The sequence below is a fragment of the Amblyraja radiata genome, chromosome 37 (assembly GCF_010909765.2).
Source record: "Amblyraja radiata isolate CabotCenter1 chromosome 37, sAmbRad1.1.pri, whole genome shotgun sequence".
Taxonomy (NCBI): Eukaryota; Metazoa; Chordata; class Chondrichthyes; order Rajiformes; family Rajidae; genus Amblyraja; species Amblyraja radiata.
In genome coordinates, this window is record NC_045992.1 from 10,146,075 (window position 1) to 10,173,452 (window position 27,378).

The following is a 27,378-nucleotide window of genomic DNA, read 5'->3' on the forward strand; positions in this document are numbered from 1 at the left end:
TTTCTGATGTCTTTCACTGATTCCAGACTAATCAAGTCGCTTGTTGCCAAGTGACCATTAATAGAGGAATATTATTGGAGGCTTCATTGTAAAGCAAAAGTTAGAGTTTACCATTTTCACCCCAGTCTTACTCTTTCCTCCTGTCTCCTGTTGGACAGAAGATACAAAAGCTTGAAAACATGTGCACCAGATTCAGGACCCCACCGTTATCAGACTACTGAATGGTTCTCTCATAAAGTGGTTGTAGTCCTGACTCTCCAACCCATCTCATTGTGGACCTTGCACTTTTCTCGGTAACTGTATTGTTATAATGCTATAATACTATATTCTGCGTGTTGGTATTTGTTCTCTTTGCTTCTCCTGTTGTATGGCTTAATTTTACTCCTGTAAAGCAAGTTTTGACTGGATAGCACGCAAATAAACTTTTCACTGTATCTCAGTACACGTAACAATGATAAACCAAACCTATCTATCCTAGAGTAAAGTTCATTGGAGCAGAACATTCAAAATCAAAACTTAGAATAGATACCCAACATAAACATTTAGTTTACCTATTAGAGGTGTACATCACAGAAGTGTGCCTTCCCTCATGCTATGCCCATGCTGCCCATTTTGCCATCTGCATTAATCCCATTTGCCTGCAATCCGGCAAAATAATTAAAAATGAGATTTAATTTTTGTTAAGAATGCTTGAATCCGTGCTTCAATAAAAGTCAAATTGATTTTATGGCTTATGTCTGCAGTTTTGCTACACCCTCGGCCATCTGTATTCACTGGATTATATTGCACTAAATTCTGGCAGTCAATATTACATTAAAAATGTACTATTGGTCAATGTTTTCAGAAAAGACATAATTACATACTTTGCTGTCACTGATAAATGACTATTCAAATAGAATTAAAATTTGCATTTTTAACATTACGTTTCATAGACATTAAGAGATATTTGGGGCCGACTAATTGGTAATCTAATCTAGCATTCAGTGAAGTTATTTGGAGAATAAATTGATGACTAGGAGAAATATAGTCGAGGTAAAAATAATGGGACAGAAATCTTTACAAGGCAGCATACTAAAATGAACTCAGACCTGCCAGTAATTAAAAGGATGACACAGGAGTGTAATCCCCTGTGGAACAATATTGGAATTAATTTACTGCCACTGTAGTTCAGCCTGTAAAGATGTATACCACAGCATAAGGCAAGTGTTCAGATGCAATTTTATCATTGCAGGCCAGGACAATTGGCAAGCTACAGACATCAATGTTGACAGTCCTATAACAGTGTTGTGCATGTTGGGCTTCTAAACGACTATGAAATGTAGTGTAAATCCATCTTTAAAATAACAAGACGGAACATGTGTTACCAAAACTTCCCATAAAATTCTTGCTCTTATTCATCATTTTCTCATTGTCAGCTGTTTGACAATGTTTCTTTGTCTTTCATTGTGTCTTTTGTTCTCTGTGCTTTTCTTAATCTTGGTTAAATGTTAGTTTGCCAATCATTTGTGTTCAAGCATTTCTGCCATATCTGCAAAATCCTTTTTTTCTGGTTTCCATGAAAATTATACATTGTCAAATTTCGAGTTTGTTAGACAGAAAAGCTCGACATGTGAACTGAAATCGGACATATGATTTGTAAGTAATGCTTTAACACCAAAGCTGCATCTTATGCTGCCCATTCCATTGAGCATCACTCCCTGCCTAATGTGAAGTGATTTGGCTGTACTTTGAGTTTAAAAAGATCGTGGCTAAACTTGAACTCCTGCTGAAGGATAATTCCCAACAACTAAGCCCACATACCACTGCCCCCACATCTCCCAGCTCCACAAATGAACCCTTAAACCAAGGAAACCCTTTTAGACATGCATGTTCCATCTTTTATTTGGACATTAAGAATCATAATTTTTTTATATGTACATATTTTTACCTTTTCTTATATATTTAAAATTGCTCTTGTGAATCGCACCGTGGGATTGACTTTTAAATTTCATTGTACCATGTGCAATGACAATAAAGAGATTAATTCATTCATAATGAAACATGCTCTGCAGTAATTTTAAGTCTAAAATGTGTTTCAAGGTTGCCGATCAATAAGTTCTTACCTTCATAACATTAAACAAATCTATAAATAACATTATTAAAAAGTTATGACACAACAAAAAATGATCTACACAACATCATCCCATTTTCCAGCACTTGATCCATAACCCTATTGACACTATTAAAATATGATGATTGTTTTTGTTTCTATTGCCCTCTCTGGCAATGAGTTTGAGAACCCTGCACTCTCTAGATTACATAAAATGGCGTCATCTTTCCTCTATTTTACCAATTACCAAGTCTATGTCCTTTGTATTTTGACACACATATTTCCTATGACAGAAAGAATGTCCCAGCCTATCCAACTTTTCCTCATAATTAATCATTTTTAGGCCTGGGCACCATTCTTATAAATTACCACTGCACCATCTCCTGTACAATTATATATTTCCTGAACAATGGTGACCTGAATTGTATACAGTACTTGTGTTATACCTAAGTAGAATTGTACTCTTCCGTGCTTTCATACCACAATTTTCATGCTCTTATATTATATGTCTGACAATAAAATGAAGCATCCTTTTGCATTCTTAATTTGCTGATCTTCCTGTCCTCCCCAATTGTCCTGTCCTGCCCCCTTTCCTACCCAATTGACCAAATTATTCATATCCTCCTGAGTTTGGAAGTTTTCCTCCTCCCTCGGTACCACTTGACAATTTTTAAATCATTTTTAGATTTCTTTATCTTGCTCACTAATTGAAGACAAAATCCATAATATAATCAGTAACCAACAAGAGACCTAAAGGCCTATCCCACTATGCCGACCTAATTTGCGAGTTTAGAAGAGTTTGCGCCTGCCACAAATTCGCAGCATGGTCGACACGTGGTCCTAGAGGTCACTGTAACTCTCCTTCATGCTCGAGAGATGTCCCTGCATACTCGCAACCTCAGTTTGGTCGAAGAACATTTTTCAACGTGCTGAAAATTTTTCCGCGAGTAAAAATTGGTCGGCATAGTTCTTTTGAACTCGTACTGCAGTGGTAGTGGGGTCGCCATGTAGTAATAGGTAGTCGAGGTAGCCGTAGACAATCTCCATTGCTGACCGGGCATTGGGCATTGGCTCATTGGGGAAAAAAAATGTAAGCACGAGTTTTCAGAACAAAGTTAAAATTTGTCTGGCTTTTTTAAAGTGTCTCCACTCCTTCTTTCCCCCCCCCCCCCCCCCCCCCCCCCCTTCTCTCCCCTTCACCCCCCCTTCTCCTCTCCCTGCCCCCCCCCTCCCCAAATGCAGACAGCTGGGACTAGTGTAGCTGGGACATGTTGGCCGGTGTGGGCAACTTGGGCCGAAGGGCCTGTTTCCACACTGTATCACTCTATGACCCTATTCTCCCGCTTTACGTATTTTTATAACAAACAAATGAGTGACTTACCTTCTGTAATGTTTGAGACCACGTAAGGCCCTGTTGTGACTAGCACAAGCAGAAGGAAAACACGTCCGACATCTTGTAAGTATGATTTATTCTGCCCCACCCACGGACACTTCTCACCTTGGTCACCTGCTCTCGATCACGAGTCACAGCCCTTTATATTAAAGGGGCACTGGCATTTACATATACATCACATCTCCCCCTTTACTTTAATTACAATTCTCCCCCTTCCCTTAAATTACCTTACATCCCCCCCTTCAACGTTGGTCAAAATTAATAACTTGAACCTTAATGAATTTAATGTGGATAAAGTACCACAAATAACACAGTGCTCGTCATACTACAAAACTATAAAAAAATTGCCCAACAATTTTACATAACAAGTCGAGTTGGGGGTTTTGACAATCGCCCACTTCTCGTGCAAGTCATCTTTCCAACTAGTTCTGTGTCGTATTTCTGTTGTGTGCGAGTGTGGCTTGGCTCGCTTTGAGCCGATTCCCCCACCACAAACCCTTGTGATGCGGCCTGTGATAGTTCGCTTGAGTTTGGGAGACTAGCTCCTTCTGGGTGAGGGGTTCCTCCTTGTGGGAGAGTGTTCGCACTTGTCAGCTGCGTGTTGCCAGGGCATGGCTCAGCTGCTTCGTGCGTAGGTCGTATGTCCTTCCTGTTCCTGCGGAACTCTGTACCGCTCGGTGTAGAGATGACGTAGCTCCGAGGGGACAGGTTTTCTCTTGCAATACGGCCGCGTTGCCACTCACTTGGTTTGGCATGAAACCATACCTGTTGTTGTTGTTCCAGGCGCGGCAGCGGCTCGACGCTTGCCTTCACATTGAAGTATGTTGCCTGTTTTTCTTGCCGGATGGCCAGTTGTGGTCCCATGGGAGGGACATGATGAGGCAGTAAGAGTGATAGAGGCGATGGCAATTTGCTTCTTAACAGTCTACTGTTCAGTAACTGTGAGGGGGCATAGCCGCCTGTCCCATCAAGTGGGGTGTTGCGGTATTCGAGGATGGCGTACATCGGGTCACGGCCACTGCGTTTAGCTTTCCTCATGATACCTTTTATAGTTTGCACACAGCGCTCTATCTGCCCGTTGCTCTGTGGATATATGGGACTTGAGGTGACATGGGCAAATTCCCAGTCATCCTGGAACCTACGGAACTCAGCACAGACAAATTGTCTCGTGTTGTCAGTCATCACCAAGTCAGGAATGCCATTCCGGGCAAACATGCCCTTCATCTCATGTATCACCGAATGTGACGTCATGTCTGTCAGTTTCCTCCTGGGTAAACTCAAAAGGTCTCATAAATCTCCTGAGCTGCCGGCCCGGCTACGTGGAGGAATGTTGCACAGCGAATATTATCTGGTTTATTCGTTAGTTCTGTTGCCGCCTCGTACAGCTGGAATGCCCTTATCCAGTCCTTATAATTCTTGGGCATGTTTCCTTGCTTGGAGAGTGGTCCCGGTGGCTTGAGTCCTGCCATTCTTTTTTTTACTTTGACACCATGTAATGTTTGAGACCACGTAAGGCCCTGTTGTGACTAGCACAAGCAGAAGGAAAACACATCCGACATCTTGTAAGTATGATTTATTCTGCCCCACCCACGGATACTTCTCCAAGGTCACCTGCTCTCAATCACGAGGCACAGCCCTTTATATTAAAGGGGCACTGGCATTTACATATACATCACACCTTCCACCCATTGTTCTCCTGACTGTTGTAAGAACCAACAGCATGGTGTTGAACGCAGAAAAATATTCTTAGAATTTTTTGCTGGCTTTAAATTACCTGATTTATTGAATTCAATTTCACAACCTGTTGTGTGATTTTGAACTAGAGACCTTTGGCTTGCAGGCCCATTAGCTACTATATACCATATGTTTTTGGGCTGTGTTCCAAATCACCAATCTGGGTGATAAAATAGTGGCTCTTTTCTCCCAGATTCTTGTAAGTTAAACAACTAAAATATCTACTTAAGAAGTCGGCGCTTTCAAGATATATTCTAGATTGTGGAAAAAGAACTAGCTTTATCATTGGCCTCATCAACTACTTCATAACTCACAGAACTATAGTCCATCCCAAGAGACTGCCTGAAAAGAAGTATTAGGTGGAATTCCATTAATTTTCTGCACTGGCCAAGAGTGCTAGCAAAAAATAAGGGCTGAGCAGTTAAAGAATGAGTTGTAGGTGAGAGATTCAGCTTTTTAGAGTGTCCATCAGAAAATACAATCAAGAATTGTATACAACCATACGCGTGACAAAGAACTATCTAAAATAGTTAATTTCCATTTTATTTTAAATTATGTGGCCTCTTAGTGATTAATCTGTGAATATCTAATAACATGGCAATTGCTAGATGTAACAGACAATAAGATCGTGGATGTTGTGTGGTCTGTGCCACCAAATGCCCACATTAGATAATAATTACTTTTTTTGAGTATTTATAAAATATTGTCATAAAAGACCAGTATTTATTTCAAGCATTCATTTCAAGAGGGTTAGAATACAAAAACAGGGATGGAATACTGATCAGGCCGCAGTAGGAGTATTTTGAGCAATTTTGGGCACCATATCTGAGGAAGGATGTGCTGGCCCTGGTGAGGGTGCAGCCGAGGTTTACAAGAATGATCCCAGGAATGAATGGGTCAACTTATGATGAGTGTTTGACAGCACTGGGCCTGTACTCGCTGGAGTTTAGAAGAATGAGGGGTGACCTTGTTGAAACTTACCCAATAGTGAAAGGCTCGGATAGAGTGGATGTGGAGAGGATGTTTCCACTAGTCAAAGAGTCCAGATCTGGAGATCATAGCCTCAGAATTAAAGGTTGTTCCTTTCGGAAGGAGGTGAGGAGGAATTTCTTTAGTCAGAGGGTGGTGTATCTGTGGAATTCTTTGGCACAGAAGGCTGTGGAGGCCAAGTCAGTGGATATTTTTAAGGCAGAGATAGATAGATTTTTGATTAGTACAGGTGTCAGGGGTGATGGGGAGAAGGCAGGAGAATGGGGTTAGGAGGGAGAGATAAATCAGCCATGATTGAATGGCGGAGTAGACTTGATGGGCCAAATGGCCTAATTCTGCTCCTATTACTTATGACCTTGTAATCTAAAATCATATTTAAAAATAAAAATGGAACTTGCTGGAAATATACAGCTATTCAGGTAACTGTGGAGAAAGTAACTTAATTATTCTGACGATAGACATAAAATGCTGGAGTTACAGCGTGTCAGGCAGCATCTCTGGAGAAAATGGATATGTGATGTTTTGGGTTGGGACCCTCCTTCAGACGCTTCTTTATTTATTCAACCATTTGCCTGACCTGTTGAGTGTTTCTAGCGTTTTCTGGTTTTACTTTGAATTTCCCAACACCTTTTCATTTTGAACATTTAAATGTTTACATTATATATTAAGAGTATTTTGAAATATTTCATAAGTGACTTATTGACATATAAAATAATTGACAAATTTTGTGGGAGGGTTGTTCTCAAGAACATAAATCTCTTTCCAAGTTTTTATACATGAAGTAATTCCAGCTCTCCAAGATTTTCTCTCCTCGTTTCATTTCACTATAGATTCAAATTAAGCAAACATTTGGGAGTGAGAATCCTCTGGTTTAAAATGTTGTCTTTCCACCAATGTTACTGATTTTTTTCCACCATTTTCAGCTTATTTTCTGATTTCCAGCATCTACAGTTTTTGATTTTTTTATACTTTCTTTATGTTGTCTATAACAATTTTACCCCTGCTGTAAGTAGGTGGTAATACTCTATTTCCTGTCAGAATCATGAATTCAGGCACCACTGATTTTGTGTGCAGAATATTTTAGTGCCAACTGAAGGAGCACTGCATTGTTCAAGAGTCAAGCTTTCAAATAATGCAAAGGGAATGTATCGAATCCCTTGAAACTACTTAAAACTACACCAGGGAACCCTTCTGTTGTCCTTGCTATCATAATGAAAAACAGATTAAAACTAATGGGAACTTGATCAGTGGAAATTGGTGGTTGTTTTTGCCTATTTAACAGTGGTAACTATTCAGTGGTACTGTCAGTGGATAGTAATTATGTAGAATAATCTATGGATGAGACAATCTGCTCTATGGTTAATCTGCAAAGTAAATATTCTTGAACTGAGCAATACATGTGCAACTCCATAGAAGAAAGCAATTTGTAATTTGAGACCAACACTGTCACACTCAGACATTATTTGGAATTTTGATAAGGTTTGAATTGCCATTCCAGTAAAGAATACTGCACTGCATTTCAGGTCAAGGCATGTTATATTAGATTTGCAGTTTAAATGTATATTGAATTTAATTGGGCCCACAGGATGAAACAACTTGTTAATTAGCTTCCTGTGGAGCTTTGCTTGCCTGTAGACGTGTGTCTGCACACGTATAGTTCCACTGCAAGTCCTGAAGAAAATTACAGACATTTTAACTCGCTTTTTAAACACTAAAATCTCCTCGCTGATACTGTTATTCCAAAGTGAGATAATTCAATAAATGATCACGATGCATTTATGTTTTTGCGATACAAGGCCTTCAATCATTTGGTTCAGCAATCCTGAAGGATAATCTTTAAGGGCCCTAAATAGTTATGTGGAACTGCATCTTAATGTAGAATTCTATATCCAACAGCATTTTATTTACTGTTAAAATATTTGCACGTTTTCAGTGAACAAATGCAGCTGAATCCAAAATGGTTATATCTTATTATGGTTACCACTCTCAATTCAGTCCACACTATTCTAAAAAACACTTAATTCTTAAAGCTACTAAACCCAGGAAATATTTGAGTTTTTATTTTCCAATCACATCGACAGTGGATGCTTATGTTTGTAGCTGAATAAAAAGCCCAAGTAATTGTCAAGAAAAGAGTAGGCTGTCAAAATAATAGTTAGAATGTTTCTTGATAGAATTTGTAGTAATGAAGAATTGAGAGATTTGAAATTAGCAGATCATTCAAGAAAACAAAAATCTAAAATATTGTTGAAGACCCATCACAGTGAATACTCCTTTTCTAGTCTCTTCTAGTTTTAGAATAATTTGCCATCTGAGAAAATGAATTGTCACTAACCCAGTAATAATGGTAAATTGACAAACAACTTGTACTAACAAAGTTATTCTATGATTAAATGGTTATATTTTTGTAACAACATTGGCATTCCATGATTGATGGCCACTGTGTTTGCAATGGGATTGTGTGTCTATGATTGATGGCCTTTCTGTTTATAATAAGCTTGATGCTGTATTTGACAGACAATGTATTTGCAATGGGGGCAGTGCTCTATGATTGACAGGAAATAATTATTTGGTCTCCTTTTCTACTGGGACTGCTCTCACTTCACTATTTTGTTCCATTCCCATTGTTCTTTAATTGCAATCCTCTTGACTACTACCCCATGTGGCCCGTTTATTTCATTCCCTTGGTATACAGTCATGTTTTCAGTTTTTTTTCTTAACATCACTATTGCCCTACCAAACCTCCAGCCTCCTTTCCTTGCCCCTCTATTCATGGAACAAGACCTGCTCTGTGTTGCCTGCTCTGTGTTGCTGGCAACAGCACTGCAACCTTGCAGCTTTCTAGCCATTTGTAAACATATATTTCTGCAGCTAAATTATCTGTGCAGTCTTCCTTCCTCCATTGATATATCCAGAGTTAATCTCTCAATCTGAACATCTCCCATGCAATGAACACCACATAACTTTTAATATGGCAAGGGGCACAACATGAGCAGATCTTTCACATAATTAACATTGTCCATTTATGGCTAATCCCCATTAAACATCACTGAAGCTTAATGTTTACTATCAAAACTGATTACTGATGTGGAGTCTTCCTGGTGAGCATCCTTCTCTATTCATTTCCTTCAGAGGCCATCTGTTCCTTAAATCTCATCTGAGAACTGTGAGTTTATGGTTTTCTTCATAGCTAACAATAATACCATTCTTCAAGTCCACAAACTTCTCCGAGTCCACTAGTCCAACGATTCCTCTGGTCACTAGCCGTGCAACATTTACTTCAAATTCCTCTTTTCTTTCCTACATCACCTCACAAAGGTCTTGTTTTTTTTAAAGAAGATATATTCATGTTTAGGTATCTGGATGTCACTGATGAAGCCACAACTTATTGGCTATTGTTCATGGTCCAACATCTTCAATTTCTGCAGTCCTTTCCTCTTAGCCACTCTTAAACTGTGTTAAGTAGGTTGTAGATATATATACTCTGATCTGCTCTTATGACTGCAGTATTTATAAGATTTTTAATAACATCTTAGATTGTAAAAGATTGTTATAATTTATTTAGTCTGTCTCAGTCTGAAGAAGGGTTTCGGCCCGAAACGTCGCCAATTTCCTTCGCTCCATAGATGCTGCTGCACCCGCTGAGTTTCTCCAGCATTTTTGTGTACCTGTTATAATTTATTTGTTCTGTAGCTAGGTGCTATAGAATCTATCATCCACTGTGAATGCACGTCCACCCTGGACAACTCTCTCTAATCAAGTAGTATTGTGAGATCTTACTACTGAATCCTGAAGTTAGTTATTAGTCCATATCCTTTATCAGAAATGTCCTTCATCATCTACCTCTCCATCTAGTTATCCCCAGTCACGACTAGTCTAACTTGTTCTTGTTTGGCCTCCTAGTCCCCACTTTCTATAAACACATCCAATTTGTTACCTATTTATCATGCAACACAGTTCCAGGTTTGAGTCAGCTGGAGGGCATACATCTGCTTTTGTTTCTCTGATCTTTGGATAGGTAAGCAGTAGAGGGACATGGCATGGACAAGTGGGCTGTGGATTGTAAGGGTCGGTTTCCATGCTGTACTTTTCTATGATTATATGATACAACCATCTCTGTGCAAAATTCATCTTCGGATCCCTTCGACAGTCAAAAAGGCACAACAGAGGATGTACTTCCTGCGGCAGCTGAGGAAGCACAACCTACCACAGGCAATGATGGTCCAATTCTGTAGGGCCATCGTAGAGTCTGTCCTCACTTTCTCCATCATGGTCTGGTTTGGCTCAGCCACATAGCACGACACCCGGAGGCTGCAGCGAATCATCCGATCAGCTGAGAAGGTTATTGGCTGCAACCTTCCCTCCATTGACGAACTGTACACTGCAAGGACCAGGAAGTGAGCGGGTAAGATCATCTCTGACCCCTCTCACCCTGGCCACAAACTCTTTGAATCGCTTCCCTCTGGAATGAGACTCCAGACTGTCAAAGCTGCCACAACCAGACATAAAAACAGCTTTTTTCTACGAGTAGTTGCTCTACTCAATAACCAAAAATCTGTAGCCTCCTTTTGCTCTGGTATAAACTTATTCATTCATTCATTGATTTATTGTCTCCAGCCCCAGAACCATACATTCCTATCTTGTCAATTCGCCGCCTACCATGCTTACAGTGCAAAACTCTTAGCTTTGTCATCCTCTCCCTCCTTTTTATCTCTTCATCTTCATCCCTGCAGTATCTTCTTTACTCATTGTTGGTCTTTGTCTCATAATTCTTCTGTGAAAACTCACTGGGCATTTTACTCAAAAAAAAAAAAAAAGAAAGGTGCAAGTGAGTTATTCTTTCTGCACTCTGTGTCACTTATCTTGACTTTTATCTGTGGAAGAATAGACATTCCGTGATTAAAAGTAGCTTTAGCTAATAAGAGAAGCTTTGATTGAAAGACACTTGCCAATGGGTAAGGCGTGTGATTGGCAGTGTATCTTATAGGAAAGACACTGACTGACAGTGTGTCTAACAGGAGAGGCACTATAATTAATGGGTAGAATATCTAACGGTGCACAATGAGATGTACAAATCTAATGGCAGGATGTTGACATTTTGTGCACCTATAGTAGGAGTGGAACTGTAAACAGCATATATGGTATAGCTAATTGTAGAAACCCTGTGTTTGTCACAGAAGGTTTATTCTGATAGGGACTTGGCATACTTAATAGAGGTCACAATGTCACCCATTACATGAGTAATGCCAGTGTTGCCACTGTCATTTCATGATTCATGAGCTCTGATTTAACGAGCAGTAGATTCTTGGTCGGGAATCTTTTTCTTACGTTGTTCTACTGGATTGACTTTTACTCTTGTTCTGTGTGTTCCAAGAAGACTGATAAGGCCATAACGGGAGTCATAGAAGATCCACATAGTAAGGGAGAGAACACTGCAGCTTACATGAAATTTATCCCACCTCAATAACCGCTCAATCGCTCAATAACTCTTTCCTGTGTGACCAAAGTCTGTGGCAACACATTAAAGCAGCTGTGAATTCCATCATCAGTGTCTGCTTCTGTTGAGAGGTGACTCCTGAGAAGAGGAAAGTCCATTTTCCAAGTCCCATCATCTGCAAGGTAGTGTGGAGCAATAGGGACATGTTGATAGAGTGTCTTGTGGATGTTAAGTATGAGACCTTCCACTCATTTGTTTCAGTGAAAAAGCTTCACTTAATGTAGCGATCACTCTCATCAGCGAAGAGGATAATCCTGAGAGATGAACATGCATGTCTTTTCATGTAAGTAGATCAGTCTTAATGCAGTAACTGTCGAGGAGCCTCCCTGCTATCTGCCACTTGAAAGGTCATCGCCAGGATCCACCTCAACGATCTCCTCCCTGTGGCCAAAGAGCTGCTCCCTGAATCACTGAACTTTGTCCATCCAGAGATATAGTTAGTATGAACAACTTCAAGAAAAGTGCAGGGAATAACACTAATTACTGGACTCTGCCTTACTCAATCTCACTAATTGCCTTACTCATTCTCACCAATTTCTTGGACTCCTTCAATCAGGATGAGCACTTGAATCGACAAGGCATACAACGCTACAAATTAAATGCTGATAAATATGATTAGTATAGATGGGTCCTCAATGAATTGACATGATGGATTGAAGGGTCTTCTTCAGTGGTCTATTATTCTGACTACTTAAATTGGCATTAGTTCGCAAGTTTGAAGAATCTGTGAATGCATTTTATAAAGCTGGTGGTACTTGAGAGAAGCATGTGATCAAAAGCATTTCCATCTAATTATTTCAGTTTAAATACTAGAACTCCACATCCAACAGTATATTGGATGTACTTTCCACAAAAAGCCTCCAGAGATCCTAGAACTTAAGCCATCACCTTCTCAGGGAACATTGGAGACCGGGGAGGATTGTTGTGCCTCTTGTAATATCCATTTTTAACAACAAATATAAAAACATTTGATTACAGCTCCACGCAAGTTAGATCTTCGCAGCCGCCTGCCTAATACATGGTGATGAATTGCATTGTTCATAACCTACTGTCATAATAGGTAGTGAAGATGTTCACAATGCTGAATCAACTTTCCAAACTATATTGAGTTCTAACATTTCAATTTATTTCATGGCAGTGATCCATGTTACAATGCTGCATCTGGTGTAGCAAGTGGAACTTGGTTTTGTCAGTTCCCAATGAGTAACCTGTAATCATGAAGTATTTGTAGTTAATCAAAGAAGTAATTTGTATTTGGAATTCAAGAGCTCAACATCAGTATGAGGGTTAGTGCAACAAAGGTTTTCTATGTTGTATTGATGGAATGATGGAATTGAAACTATCTAACGTTGGGTTAATGTGAAGGATGCCAAGCAAGTTTTTCTTTCAACCACACACACACAACTGTTTTGTTTAATGTTTAATGCCTATTTTTACCAGCATACTCTGAATATTTAAGAACATATATTTCAGATCATTTGTTACTGGTTTTGTACTGGTCATAAATACTTTGGAACAATCAGTATGTTAAGTGATTAATGCAGGAATTTTCTCTTGCCTTTATAGTTGTGTATAGGGTGCTAAATCGTTCATTTATTGCTTTTTCTTGGGATATGGATGTTTCTCATTCCAATGCCTTTGTAAAACAGGGACAGCTATTGGGCAGGGGCTGCCGTGAAAATATTCCCACTGGGTTGTTTTTGGTCAGATTTTGACTCAATTGGGACAAGAAACGGTGTTATAATTCCAAACCAGAATGATGCGCTGTATGATTAGTAGAATAATATGCCGGTGGTGATATTTCCAAGCAATTGCTGTCCTTTCCTTCTTGACAGTAGAGGTGATGGGTTTGGGAAATGCTGCCAAGTGTTATAGTAAGGAGTTTTCTAAACTATGCCCAAGGGGTTGTCTGTTATTTGCAATATAATCAGATAGGACAATATGCTTTAGAATCCAAAAAATAGCATATACAATCTAACCCAAATTTAATACGCATGGTAATTTATATATAGTTGTAGATGACAAAGCATTTGGGACTGAGTAAGTATAGATCATTTACACAATGATATAACAACATCAGGGAAGGGAATAGTGGTTTACTTAACTAACCTGGTGTGTGGCTTTCAGCTGAATGTATGATTATAATTTGTGAAATGCTTATATGCTCTAAACATGGGCAGCAATTTTCAAAAATAAAAACTGAAGATAGCAGAAATCTGACATAAAATTATGGAATGCTAGCAAGTCAGGCACAATAAAACAGAGTGAATGTTTTCAAGGGCTCGATTTAAAATGATGACTGCTTTTCTTTTCTCAAATGCTGCGAAACTTGCTGAGTGTCTAAATCTTTTGATATCCAGATTCTATGAATTAATGGTTTATATGAATATACTGTAGGCATAAACAGCAGGAGAATTGGCTCTTTGTCATTGCAAGTGTCTTTTCCTATACTTGCACCTATTTTTGGAATCGCACTTGCAAGCTTACATATTCAGTGCACTTGTGGCATATGCAGACACAGAGAAACTGCTTCAGGTCAATGACCTTTCATTGCTCTGCTCATCATTTTGCTTTTGGAATATGGTAATCCTGACTGGGCCACATGAATTACATTGCCTTAAGAGAGCTGGCGACAATTCCATTTAATATGATGTTTAAATGTACAATGGTCCCTATCACATGAATTATTGACATTTACATTACTATGAATCACTTCCTTCCAAAGAAAAAAAAATCTCAAGAATAAAACCAAACTAGTAGAAATCTTCACTTCAAAAAGAAAACTCATGAAGCAACTTGACTGACATCTAAGCGAAATTTTGATTTATCAAACTTCAAGGCGACTAGCTGATATGTAGCCATGCAGATAGATATATATATATTCATATAAATTTATGGTCATCTTTTTTTTCTATCCAACAAATAATAAATAGTTTGTTGTTATAATCTCTGAATTGCATAGGTGACTGAAAATCTAATTTAATTCTACAGAAATTTCCAATTTCAGCAAAGTTAAACCTTGGTTAGCTAATCTCATCAAAAAGTGTGATGTCCACTCATGTTAAATTGTTAAACTATTGAAAGGCAAATTAATGTTTTTTAAATCCTGAATGCCAACAGAGCATTTTTTTCCAAACAGATATATATATTATATTCACTGGAGTTTGGAAGAGTGAAAGGTGATCTAATTGAGACATGTCAGATATTTAGCCCTGAACAACATTAATGCTTAGAGGATTGTCCCCCTCTTGGGAGGGCATGGTGTAAAAATCGGCACGTCCATTTAAGACTGAGATGAGGAAGAATTTATTCTCTTGGTGGGTTGTAGTCTTTAAGAATTCCTAGTCCCAGAACCATATGGAGGCAGAATCTCTGAATACATTGAATGAATTTTAGCTGTGGGTGAACCGTGGGTTATGGATAGGATTGGAAAGTGGAGAAGGAAGTTGGATCATCAATGAGCTAAATGATTAGCAGTTCTGGCTCAAGGGGCCAAGTGGCTGTTGTTCCCATTTCTAATGGTCTTAAGGTCTAAATTTTCCTGCCCTTCTCCATATCTCTAAAATGTGTTAATTACTTCATTTTGAATCATGGTCTATCCAAACTAGTAATATTTCACATAAAGACAATGCCTGATTTTCAATTGATTACAAAAAGAGTGCCATTAAACTAGTACCTGTTACAATGCAGAATTCAATCAATGGACTCAGATGAGTTATAAAGATATTATCAGATGAATGGAAGTAATTAAAATATAAAAGGATAATGTTAAGGCTCAGAGCTTTTCTGATGGCATACTGATTAAAAAGCTTTTAGCCTTTCATTGAAAAGGTAGTCCGCAAGCCAGTGTGTTCTGCTGCCAGGGCTGGAAGTGTCCATTTGTTGAACTGCATGTCACTCACCTAAAGGGCCTGTCCCACTGTACGAGGTAATTCAAGAGCTCTCCCGTGTTTAAAAAAAATAAAACTCGTGATAAGTACGTAGAATGTACGTAGTGGCTATGTCGGAGCTCGTAGATGTCTTGTAGCGGCTCGTAACGCTAACGGCAGGTACTCGGGGAAACGCGGTAACTCGTGAAGTTTTTTCAGCACTGTGAAAAATGTCCACGAGAGCCCCGAGTACCTACGAACGTCTATTAATCTAATTATCCGAGTTCGAATCAGGGGAAACTCGGGAGAACTCTTGAATTACCTAGTACAGTGGGACAGGCCCTTAAGTGTGGAGAAGGGTATAAAGCAGTCCCACCTTCTAGGCCCTCAGTGGGAAGTGCTGGCCTGCTCTCACCCCAAGCCCTTGTTGAAGGCTAAAAAGAGATAGCAATTGATTCTTAACAGGAGGCATAATACAACAAGATACAAGGTGTTCTTTTAGGAAATATAACAGGTGTTTACGCTGTCCCCCCTAATGCTAAATAGTCAGTATTTCACACAATTTTAACTTGCTTTACATAGATGCTCCCTGACCTATTGAACATTTCCAGTATGTCTTTGTTTTTATTTCAGATTTTCCATATCTGACGTTTTATTGAATGTAATTGTATTTCAGTTTTGATAAAGGATGTAGAGAATTTTTAATTTAATTTCATATAATAATCATCCATACCTTAGTAGTGAAAGCCCCAGTATTATTTTTATTTGTCCTTCAAGAATGACTTTGATACAGTTCCACTTGAAACTAAATTGCATAAGAAGTTGATTAAAGGAGAAAAAGGAAAAGTAATCAGGCTTTAATCACACAATTATCAGATGCCCATTTTTAATCAGACATAAGAATTAGGAGGAACTAGCCTCCTTGTGCCTGGTTTGCTGTTCAAAAAAACAATGGTTAACATTTTGCCTCCCTTAATCTTTTTAAAATCAAGAAATGTATCCATCTGCCGCCATATACTAACTGCTAAAATCCCAAAAATTGTTATAGCTTAAAGTATCAAGAATAATAGAGACGGGAAGTGCCATTAAATCTTTCCGGTGGGTTTAGTCCTGCACTTCAGTAAAACACAGCTGAAACTTTATCCTTGCAGATGGTAGAGATTTACACTTGGAAAAAGCATTTACAATGTGAGTGTATAGGAAATGAAATAGAATTAGCACATGGAGATGAAGGCAAGTATTTCACAGTTGTAATAGTTTTCACAAATCCAGTGAATGAAAAGTGTTTGGAAGCAATAAATGCAGTGTAACTGCTAGGGAATCAGTGACCTACTTGCACCAAACAGGTTCTGATTAAAACGTTGTGGGATACACAACTAAGTAACCTCCTTTATTGATATTGATGGGATGAGAATTAGCAGTGTGTGAAGTAAATAGTATTTGTGGTTGATTAATCCTCAAATAGTGCCACAGGATTTTCAATGCGTTCTGAAGAAAGTTGTGTTGTAAAAGACAGCACTTCCAAATGTTTAGCGCTCCTTCAGGGCCAGGTAAAAACATTATTATTGCTCATCTCCAGAGGGGGACTCAAACTTATAATCATTGTTGATGGCACTCAAGTCTATTAGTCTGACACCTAAAGGATGAATTGCAAGGAAAATCAGAGGTGCACAAGCTAAAGAAAGAAGTAGTAAGCTGCTTTATAAAAGTATATAAAATATTAATCCGTTAGCATTAAACTGTACGTTAGAGAACTGGCCAGTGGTGAAATCTGTTTTTAATAAGTTAAAGTAAATGCAAGGAAATGTCATGAAGAAATGCTGTTACTAAACAGTGATTAATACTCAGAATAAGTCACCAGCCTCTGGTGAATTAATAGAATGAGATTGAGGGAAGACCCGTGTAAAGTGATGAAATGAACTCATTTTTTCTTTGATCATTATGATGTCACATAACACTCCATTGTAGAGATTATCGCAATGGGTCTGAAGAAGGATTCCGACCTGAATGGTCACCTATTCCTTTTATCCAGAGATGTTGCCGGACCCGCTGAGTTACTCCAGCATTTTATGTCTATCTTCGGTATAAACCAACATCTGCAGTTCCTTCGTACACAATGTAATCGCCGTTAGTTGTCAATAAACAAAATGGTAGTCGACTTTGAAAGCATCAGCTGAAGGCCAGGACCTTGCACTTTTATCTTACGATTGCAGTTCCATTGTTAAATGTTGACAGAAATAAAATGGAAACAAAATACAGGGTGAGTGCATATAAACAAGGTTTTTAATACCCGAATAGATGGAGATTTTGTCAATTCATAGAGGCAGAACGGTTTTGGTTTGTTTTTGTTTGGTTGATTGGTTGCCTTTCTTTTTAGTGTTGATTTATTTTAAATGAAAAAAAAGTTTAAAAAAAAAAAAAAAAGATTGGTTGCCTTTACATTATTATGGTGAAGATCAGTGATCAGGATCTCGCACAGACTTTCCGCGGATTTCCACACAAACATATTGGTCACTGCACTTCAATTAACTGAAAGCGAATTTATCGCTATCACAAAATGCATTTTCCTCCCTCTGAGGCCATACATATCTTAGCACTCTTTAAGCGTTTATATTTATGACAGAAACACAGATTCTGAACAGTAATGTAACTTCACATTTCATATTTTCTAAATAAGTTTTAACTTTTCTGTTTCCAGCACAATCTTATTCACCAAAATGTATTACTTTCTGACACCTATTTTCTGCATGACTAACATGGCAAGGCTAGCAGTTGAGCAGTGCCATTTGCTCAGAATTGAGGTAATAATCAATATGTAAATCCAGCCTGAAGTGCTGAATAGAGCAAAATACAAAATGCTGGATGAACTCAGCGTGCCAGGCAACAACTGTGGAGGAAATGGACAAGCAACATTTAAGATTAGGAGCTTTCTTCAGACCCAACCCGAAACATTGTCTGTCCATTACCTCCACATGCTGCCTGATCCACTGAATTCCTCCAACATTTCTGTTTTGCTCAAGATTCCAACATCTGCAGTTTCTTGTATCTCCATTGTGCTGAAGATAAAAATGCTTGGACTTTCATAGGAACAAATAACTTTGGCGAAGTTGCAATCATTGATAATTTTGTTTTGCGTGGAGATATTTTAAGACCTCTATCCAATCAGCTAGACTCAGCCATCTACTTTCTGGAGTTTAAAAAACATTATTTATAGGCTGTTCTAGCAGCAATACTCTCTTTACCCTGCAGACATCCTTATGAATCTTCTCTGTGGTGTTTCCAATGTCACTTTGTTCATTTTTACAAAATGGTGGGAAAATCTGTCTGCAGTAATGCAGTTTCTCTGTTGTGTTTACCTGTTATCCAGTGATCAGCAGCTACAAAGTGATAGCTTGCCTTGTGCCTGGTGGTGCCGCTTTGGTGATCAGTATTCCCTAATTTCTCTGTTTTATTCAACTTACTGGAGCTATCCATTTAAATGTAGCATTAGTATAAAAAAAACTCATACCTGTCAATTAGATTAATTTTGAGAAGGGAAGGCACTGGACAATATCTGCTGTTAAAATCCTCCTCTTTCTGGCATTATCTTGATGTGGCAAAATTAAGCAGATTAGGATAAGGTGATCAGAAACCATAAAAACTATTTTTAAAAACTGTGTTCTAATTGTTTTCTCTTCCAATTCATTGTGGCTTGCTGGGAACAAAGCGGCCACCAGATTTGGCTATATAGCACTTGAAAACAATTGAAGTGTGAAATGCTTGATTGCCTCTTGAGAGATATGATAATATTTAGTCGAAGTGAAAGATTGGTAGATGATTTTGCCTTGTTTTTGGTTCAATATTTTATCTTCAGCTTGTTGTAAAGATAACCCTTTGCGAGATGACTACAGTGACTTGATACATAAACAAAGATTATATCGGTAACAGAAATTATTACTAGGAAGCCAATAGAGAATGTTTCTGGGCTTTATATGCCAATTGAAGTGGAAATTCAAAATGAGGGTTTTCTTCAAACACAACATGTCTTTAGCCAGTCATTCGGTACAATTTACTTGCATTGTAGTCCAAGTACCCACAACCTTGTGGCTACAATTTGTACAAAAAAAAATAAATGGGAAGAGAATGAAAATAATCGATGATCAATTGTTAATTTAAGAGAAGTCAACTAGATATTAAAATGAACTTCTGTGAAGAAATGCTGTTTAGAGGAATACACAAACTTGGTGCCTTGAGAACAGTCATCATAGCGTTTTGCGACCTCTATCTCAATTTTAGAGTTATCAAGTTTGTGATATTGGTCATTGTTATAGTGGACCACATTTGTAATTGGCTGTTACCACCTCAATGTTTCATTTGAAATAAGATCACTAATTTCAATAATGAATTTAATGTCATCTTAAAAAGAAAATATCCTTAAGGCACAGTTTAATGAGATGGTAACATATTGGATTCACCAGCACAAAGATTGAAGGTAGAAGACTAATGACATTAATTGCATTGTTAACAATGTTTATTGTAAATTACAGGTAATAATAATGACACCATGATCATATTGCAATCTCCTGGACAGTGTGGAACTGTTATTACATTCTGCAGTGAAGCTATTACTGAATTAAGAATGATTACAGGAGGATGGTGCATTAAATACATTGCCAGGAGACTTTATATCAATAGAACACGATACAGATGGAAAGTTCAGTATAAGTAGTAGATTACACAGGGGAGCTTGTAAATTAAGCAATAAATTAGGAAACAGTAGTGTATATGTAAACTGTTATTTTACTGTAGGAATAAACCCTTGTACAGAAACTTAAAATACTATATTGTGCCTATTTAACACTGTCAAAGAAAGAGTTCTGTGTACTCAGCTGTACAATACATGGATACGTCTGTACACTCAACACTTCATTGCATGGAGAACTTATACACCGGTATATACTAGACAGTACAGCCTCTGTGGTCTGTTTATAATGTACATCCTTGATGAAAATGTTGCTTACAAAATTGAAACCCTCTAGTTATAAAGTTAAATTTCCTTTCAACTGAGGCATTGCCAAATACTCTAATAAATGCAGTTCATTGTTTGTGATGTCACTGCCCATGTCCTTGTCTTTCTTTGTCTCTCCCTTTTCATTGGCTGGTGCAAGGAATTGAGGATGTTGTCCATTACTTCTATGATAAAGTGTGGTATGGTATAACGCAAAATAATCCCCGCTGATTGCATGCTGCACGAGTGGTACAACCATGCATGCGTAAACTTGTGTGGTCAATGATTGATGAAATTCTGGCTGATTTCTGTGTGCTCATGTATAACATACACTTGCATATATACGCTGCAATTGTCTGTGGGCAATAACATGGCTCAGCAGGCCCATAACGTAACATTGTATAACCAGATCTTAACATCACTGTGAAAAATGGCATTGGAACAGTGTGAAGACAAGCAAATGAGATAGATTTGAGAGCAAATGAGACTGAAGAAGGGGCTCGACCCAAAACGTCACCCATTCCTTTTCTCCAGTGATGCTGCCTGTCCCGCTGAGTTACTCCAGCAATTTGTATTTATAAACCAGCATCTGCAGTTCCTTCCTACACATTGAATTTTTTATAGTTGTACCCACTAGGGCGGCATGGTGATTCAGCAGTAGAGTTGCTGATTTACAGCGCCAGAGACCTGGGTTCGATCCTGACCACGGGTGCTTGTCCGTACAGAGTTTGTACATTCTCCCATGAACTGCATGGGTTTTCTCCGGGATCTCCGGTTTCCTCCCACACTCCAAAGACGTACAAGTTTGTGGACTAATTGGCTTGGTATAATTATAAATAGTCAGTGGTGTGTGTAGGATAGTGTTAATGTGCGGGGACTGCTGGTCAGCGCAGACTCGGTGGGCCGAAGGGCATGTTTATGCACTGTATCTCTAAAACTAAATACCTAGACATATTTTGCACTGAATTAAGACAGTGTTAATGTCCACTCAATTAAGGACTGTAAGATGCTAATAGATGACACTGATAATGATGACATCTCATTTCCTCAGCTGAGCGACTGTGATTCACTGTCCTTTATCCATTAGATTCTCTTTTAAAGTATACAGATGATGAGAAGGAAAGGGCATAGCAACAGCAAAAGGGAAGAACATAACCAATAAATTTGTGAATTTTAAGAATCTAGAATAGGGCACCATTGTGAATTGCCAGTTTTGAATCTGTGCCTTTAAACTGGTATAGGCATAATTTCCATTTTACCAGTAAAATAATGGGAAACAAGCACCTACTAATTGGAAAACCAGCAGCTTATAAATTTGATCAATTTCAGTGTAAAATCAAATTTGGTACATTTCATAATATCTGCCTGTGGCTACATTTGACTTGAAAAGTGGTTAATATAATTAACAAAAGCAAATCTTCTGTGGGGTATTCAAGAAATTAAAAAGAAATTCTAAAATACTTTTTTCAAGAACCAGTCTTACAATTAAGTCAAAAGACATTTTGGGCAATATATTCAACAGGTCCTAATCATTGCAGAACTTGGCACTGTTTAATCATGAGTTGCTCTTTTGTAACTGCCTAAATAGTGTAAGGATGTTTTTGTATTTCTTATTGAAGGTACTTTTCATTATTTGCATAGCAGTCAATACAGGTTGATATCAAAATGTTTTTGAAGTCATGTTTGATAAATAATGAAAGGCATCGATAGAGTGGATGTGGAGAGGATGATTCCAGCAGTAGGAGAGTCTAGGACCAGAGGGCACAGTCTCAGAATAAAAGGATGTACCTTTGGAATGGAGATGAGGAGGAATTTCTTTAGTGGTGAATCTGTGGAATTCATTGCCACAGACGGTGTCACGTGGAGACCAAGCCATTGGGCATTTATAAAGCCGAGATTGATATGTTCTTGATTAATAAGTGCGTTAAAGGTTACAGGGAGAAGGCAGGAGAATGGTGTTGAGAAGGAAAAATAGTTTAGCCTTTATCAAATGGCGGAGCAGACTAGATGGACCGAATGGCCAAACTCTGCTCCTACAGGTATGTCGTATGATCTTGCTGTCCACAAAAGATCTGTCTCACTATCTATCGTAAAAATGCTGCTTATCAAACGTGGCCATTCATCACAGTCACACTGGTATCTTTCTCATGCCAACAGGTATGTCTTATGTCAGAGTACATTGAAAGTGATTATAAATGTGAGCACCCATATCTGAAGGGAATTGTGAGCATCCCCAAGAGGCAAAACAACAGGCAGATTGCTTTAAAATAACATATTACCAAACAGTGTTACATAGCAAGTGTGTTATTGATTTCCATCATCTACTCCCAATTTGGAAACATTCTGGTCTGTGTGTGTAACCCACCCCTGCTTTGCATTGATAGAGTCACACCTTGATGTGTAAATGATAAGGATAAAGTAATCATTGGACTGGTTAATAAGTTTGCAAACACCAAGAAAATGTACAAAATTGTGGATAGTGGGGAAGACTGTCAAAGGATACAGAAGACGGTAGATCAGTTGAAAGTACGTGAGTTGAAATGGCAGGTGGACTTTAATCTATGCAAGTGTGCACTTCAAATGATCAAATGTAAGAGGAAAGTATACAGTAAATGGCAGGACACTCAGGAACATTCATGTACGGAGAGATCTTAAGTGCAGTTCGTGGCTCCTTAAAAGCGGTAATTAGGTGGGGTAGCAAAGTAGGCATATGGCACACATTCCATTATCAGTCAGGACATTGAGCTTTAAGTGGAGAAGTAATGTTTCAGCTGTATAAAACTTGGTTAAATATTGTGTGTAGTTCTGGTTGCTCCTTTACTTGGAACCTGGGAGATTTTGGCGAGAGTGCTAAAGTTTTGAATTGTTTTCTCTAGACCATCAGAGGCTGAAGGACTGGGAGTATATAAAATTATGAGATAGTCAGTCTTTGGAAATGTCAAATACCAAAAGGCATCCATTTAAGGTTAGATTCGTGAATTTTAAAGATTTGCAAGGTTTGTTTTTTACACACAGAATAGTAGGTGCCTGGAATCCGCTGCCAGGAGAGGTAGTGAAACATGAAATGATTGCAATATTTAAGAAGCATTTAGACAGACATATAAACAGGCAAGGGAAGGGGAGATGTAAACCATATGCTGACAGGTAAGATTAGCTTAAATTGGCATCATACTCAGCACAAATATTGTTGACTGTCAGTCCTGATCCTGTGCTGGTACTGTTCTGTATTTTATGTATGCATTTAGTCTAATCTCTGCATTGCCACCCAATTCCTTTTTATTTAATATTGTAACCAATATGCTTCACTATTTTCTCCACTGCCTTAGCACAGTTTCTCCACTTCTCATTTTATTTGATGGTTTTCTGTACAAATTGCATTCTGTTAATATTTTTAAATTAGAATATTAATGCCATATGCGAATCATAAGTTAATATGAGACATGCAGCATTTGTAAGTGTGCACAAGGTATGAGAATGTTAAGATGTTTCCTTCCCCAATTCTGATCATGTAGAAATGAAAAGGGTTGGATGGCACAGATGCTTTCAGGTCTGTCTCTGCCCCTGCCCCCTCCCCCCCCCCCCCCCCCCCCCCCCACCAGTCCGCCCTTCTCCACAGACGCGCGTGCGCACACATACACACACACATATATATATATATATATACACACACATACATGCACACACACCTGCACAGGCACATGCACACACACACACACGCGCACACACACGCGCGCGCGCACACACACGCACACGCACACACACGCGCACACACACACACACGCACACGCACACACACACGCGCGCACATGCACACACACACGCGCACACACGCACACACACACGCACTCACACACGCACACACACACGCACACACACACGCACACGCACACACACACACGCACACACACACACGCACACACACGCACACGCACACACACACACACACACACACCATATTTAAATTTCTAACCAACTGTAGCCATGAAATCAGAATTGGACAACTGGAAATATCATCAAATAGGGCCTGAAAAACACATTTTCATTTTATATTCAATCCATACCGATTTTCAGTGAAGTGTTAATGAAAAATTGATAAAATATTCTATAAATTAGTCATAATTGTTGGGAAAACTTCAGAAACCATTTTCAAAGATCTCGCAAAATTATCTGCTTTTATTCAAACACTAATGAACATTTCCAACATGTTCCAATTTGTTTTAATACCAAAAGCATTAATCTAGAGCCAAAATACATCAGTGAAAGGAAAAGTAAAAAATATTTCCATCATGATACGAATGTAAAATTAGCCTTGCTTTGAGCATTTCCATGCTTTGAGTTAGCAAATTTAAGAAAACGTTTTCAAATTGTAGATACAAAATTGATGATCTAAGAGAATTGCTCATTGGTTTGCACTTTCATTAGTGACATTGTCAGCACACTGGCAGAATGATATTAAAACCATCTAAGGGACATAATGTACCTATTAAAGCACACTCAGGTAATGTTAAATAATTTATAAAGCATTATATCCAGTCCTTCCAATATGGCTGATAAAAGGCAGACATCTGTTTGCTGAGTGGATTCATTTTCTCAATGCAAGAAATTCTTGCCATCAAGCAGTGGGGGCTCAACAGGCTGTTAATTTGCTGGAACAGGTTCAGGATAGATGGAGTGCAGCTGGCTGCTGCTTCAATTTCAGTATGTAAATGGAAGTTTACATTGTCTCCTCTGAGCTCCCACCCCAGTGCAAACCTTGTTAAAATAGCTCCCTGGCAGTTCCTCCACTGGCAGGCGTGAACTTCGTTGAATAAAATCATATAGACAAATCAAAATGTAAGCTTATTAAACTTAGAAATATACCCATTTTATATCCTTATAAACTAGTCCCATTTTCCCATGTTTGCTCCATGTCCTTCTAAACCTTTCCTATCAATATACCTATCCAAGAGTCTTATAAATTCTATTATAGTGCCTCAACTACCAATCTGAAGAAGGATCTCGACCCAAAAAGTCACCCATTCCCTTCTATCCAGAGATGCTGCCTGTCCTGCTGTGTTACTCCAGCATTATCAGTGTAAATCAGCATCTACAGTTCCTTCCTACACTACTCAACTACCGTCACTGTCAGATTGTTCCGTGTACCCACTACCCTCTGAGTGAAAATGTTGCCACTCAGATTCCTATTGAATCTTGCTTCTCTCACCTAAATACTGTGGACAGTGCTTTGTGAAATCTTCATAGTGAAACAAAAAGTAACTAACGTTATTCAATAAGACAACAGGCACAGTGACAGTTATAACAAGTTAGTAATTACGATTAATTTTATCCTCAAATTTTTCAAGAGTCTGTTTCCGTTAGTTTTATTGCACCCAGGCAAGTCTGGAAAATACTTACATTACCTTTCAGCTCCTTATGCTTTCACACATTAACCATGCACAGCTGCTGCACACTAGTCAGTTGGCCAGGGAGAGATATTTGGACAGAGAGGTGTGAGATAAGCTGTAAAAGATATTGGTTTGAACGAACATAGTGGAATAGGTTGGGTTTTTTGACTGCTCAGCAGCAAGTTAAATCCTCTTTGATTTGAACCAGACAGTCGAATATTCGCGAGTAAAAGGAAAACTGAATAAATATAAAGTAAAACCATTAGTGTAAGATACACACACGCATTTCAGCCATGTCCCTTTCTGGTGGTTTAAGTATAAACAGAACAAAAACATTTAAGAATCTGTTAGATCAGCATTTCAAAAATTGAGACTTGTCAGAATTCAGTTCCAAAGTGAGAATGCCATAAGCAATCCTTTATATTTTACACAATGTAGAAACTCTCACAGGCCTTAATCTGGCATCTGCTATGACTGCTATTATTAAACCGTCTGCTTTATAAGCACCAAAGGCTTAAATTCCTACTGCTGATCAGAGGAAATTACTTGACAAGTAGAATATCCCTATAAACTATAAGGTTGTGGAGCACTTGCTCTGAGTGTTATTGGTTTTTACATCGTTATTGGTAGATTAACTATCCACAAATGTTTGGTTTTAGCAATAGTCATACCTTTAATTTCTGCATTACTCCTAGCATGAGCACAATCATCGCAGTTTTACCAAATGGAGAGTGAGGAGAAGGGAAAGTAGAGGAACATAATGAATCAGAGTAGGGGAATCAAGAACCAGAGGACATATGTTTAAGGTGAGGGGGGAAAGATTTAATAGGAACCTGAGGGGTAACTTATTCACACACCAGGGGTGGTGGTTGTATGGAACGAGCTGCTGGAGGAGGTAGTTGCGCCAGGCATTATTGCAACATTTTAGAAATGTTTAGACAGGTATATGGATAGAACAGGTTTAGAGGGATATGGGCCAAACGCAGGCAGGAGAGACTAGTGTAGATGGGACCTGTTGGCTGGTGTGGGCAAGTTGGGCCGAAGGGCCTGTTTCCACACTGAAATACTCTATGACTGAGGGTTTGGGAAACAGATGGGGAGGTGTCTTCAGATGCTGTTGCAGAGCTGTGATTGAAGAAACATTTTCAAAGAGAATGGGGAACAAGATTTAAGCCAACATTAGAGACCTGAAAAGAGTGCGTAGTGTCATAGCTGGTGCCAATGTTTAATTTAGGGAATTAAAGTTATGAGTAGTATATTAAGTCAAGTCAGTTTCTTTCCTTCTGAAAAAAGTTGTTTATTATAGAAATGCACACCACTGAATGAGATAATTTAGGTTGGGGTTAGGGTTCATCATATGCATACTGCCTAAAAAGGTGTTATCACCTAATCTTGCTTCCCAGACCTTATAGGTTACAGTACAACAAGTCTTCAT

General features: G+C 38.6%; 1 protein-coding gene across 3 annotated transcripts in view; it reads left to right on the forward strand.

Annotated features, from left to right (window-relative positions):
* Positions 1-27,378, forward strand: part of ccser2 (coiled-coil serine rich protein 2) — a 350,893-nt gene that overhangs the window by 308,255 nt on the left and 15,260 nt on the right. Inside the window, exon 12 of one of the 3 annotated variants that reach the window (XM_033012716.1) lies at positions 20,720-20,759. The exons of the other annotated variants lie outside the window; for them this stretch is intronic. Within the exon in view, the coding sequence (XP_032868607.1) occupies positions 20,720-20,759 (40 nt within the window). The remainder of the gene's footprint in view (positions 1-20,719; positions 20,760-27,378) is intronic. 3 annotated transcript variants of the gene reach the window in all.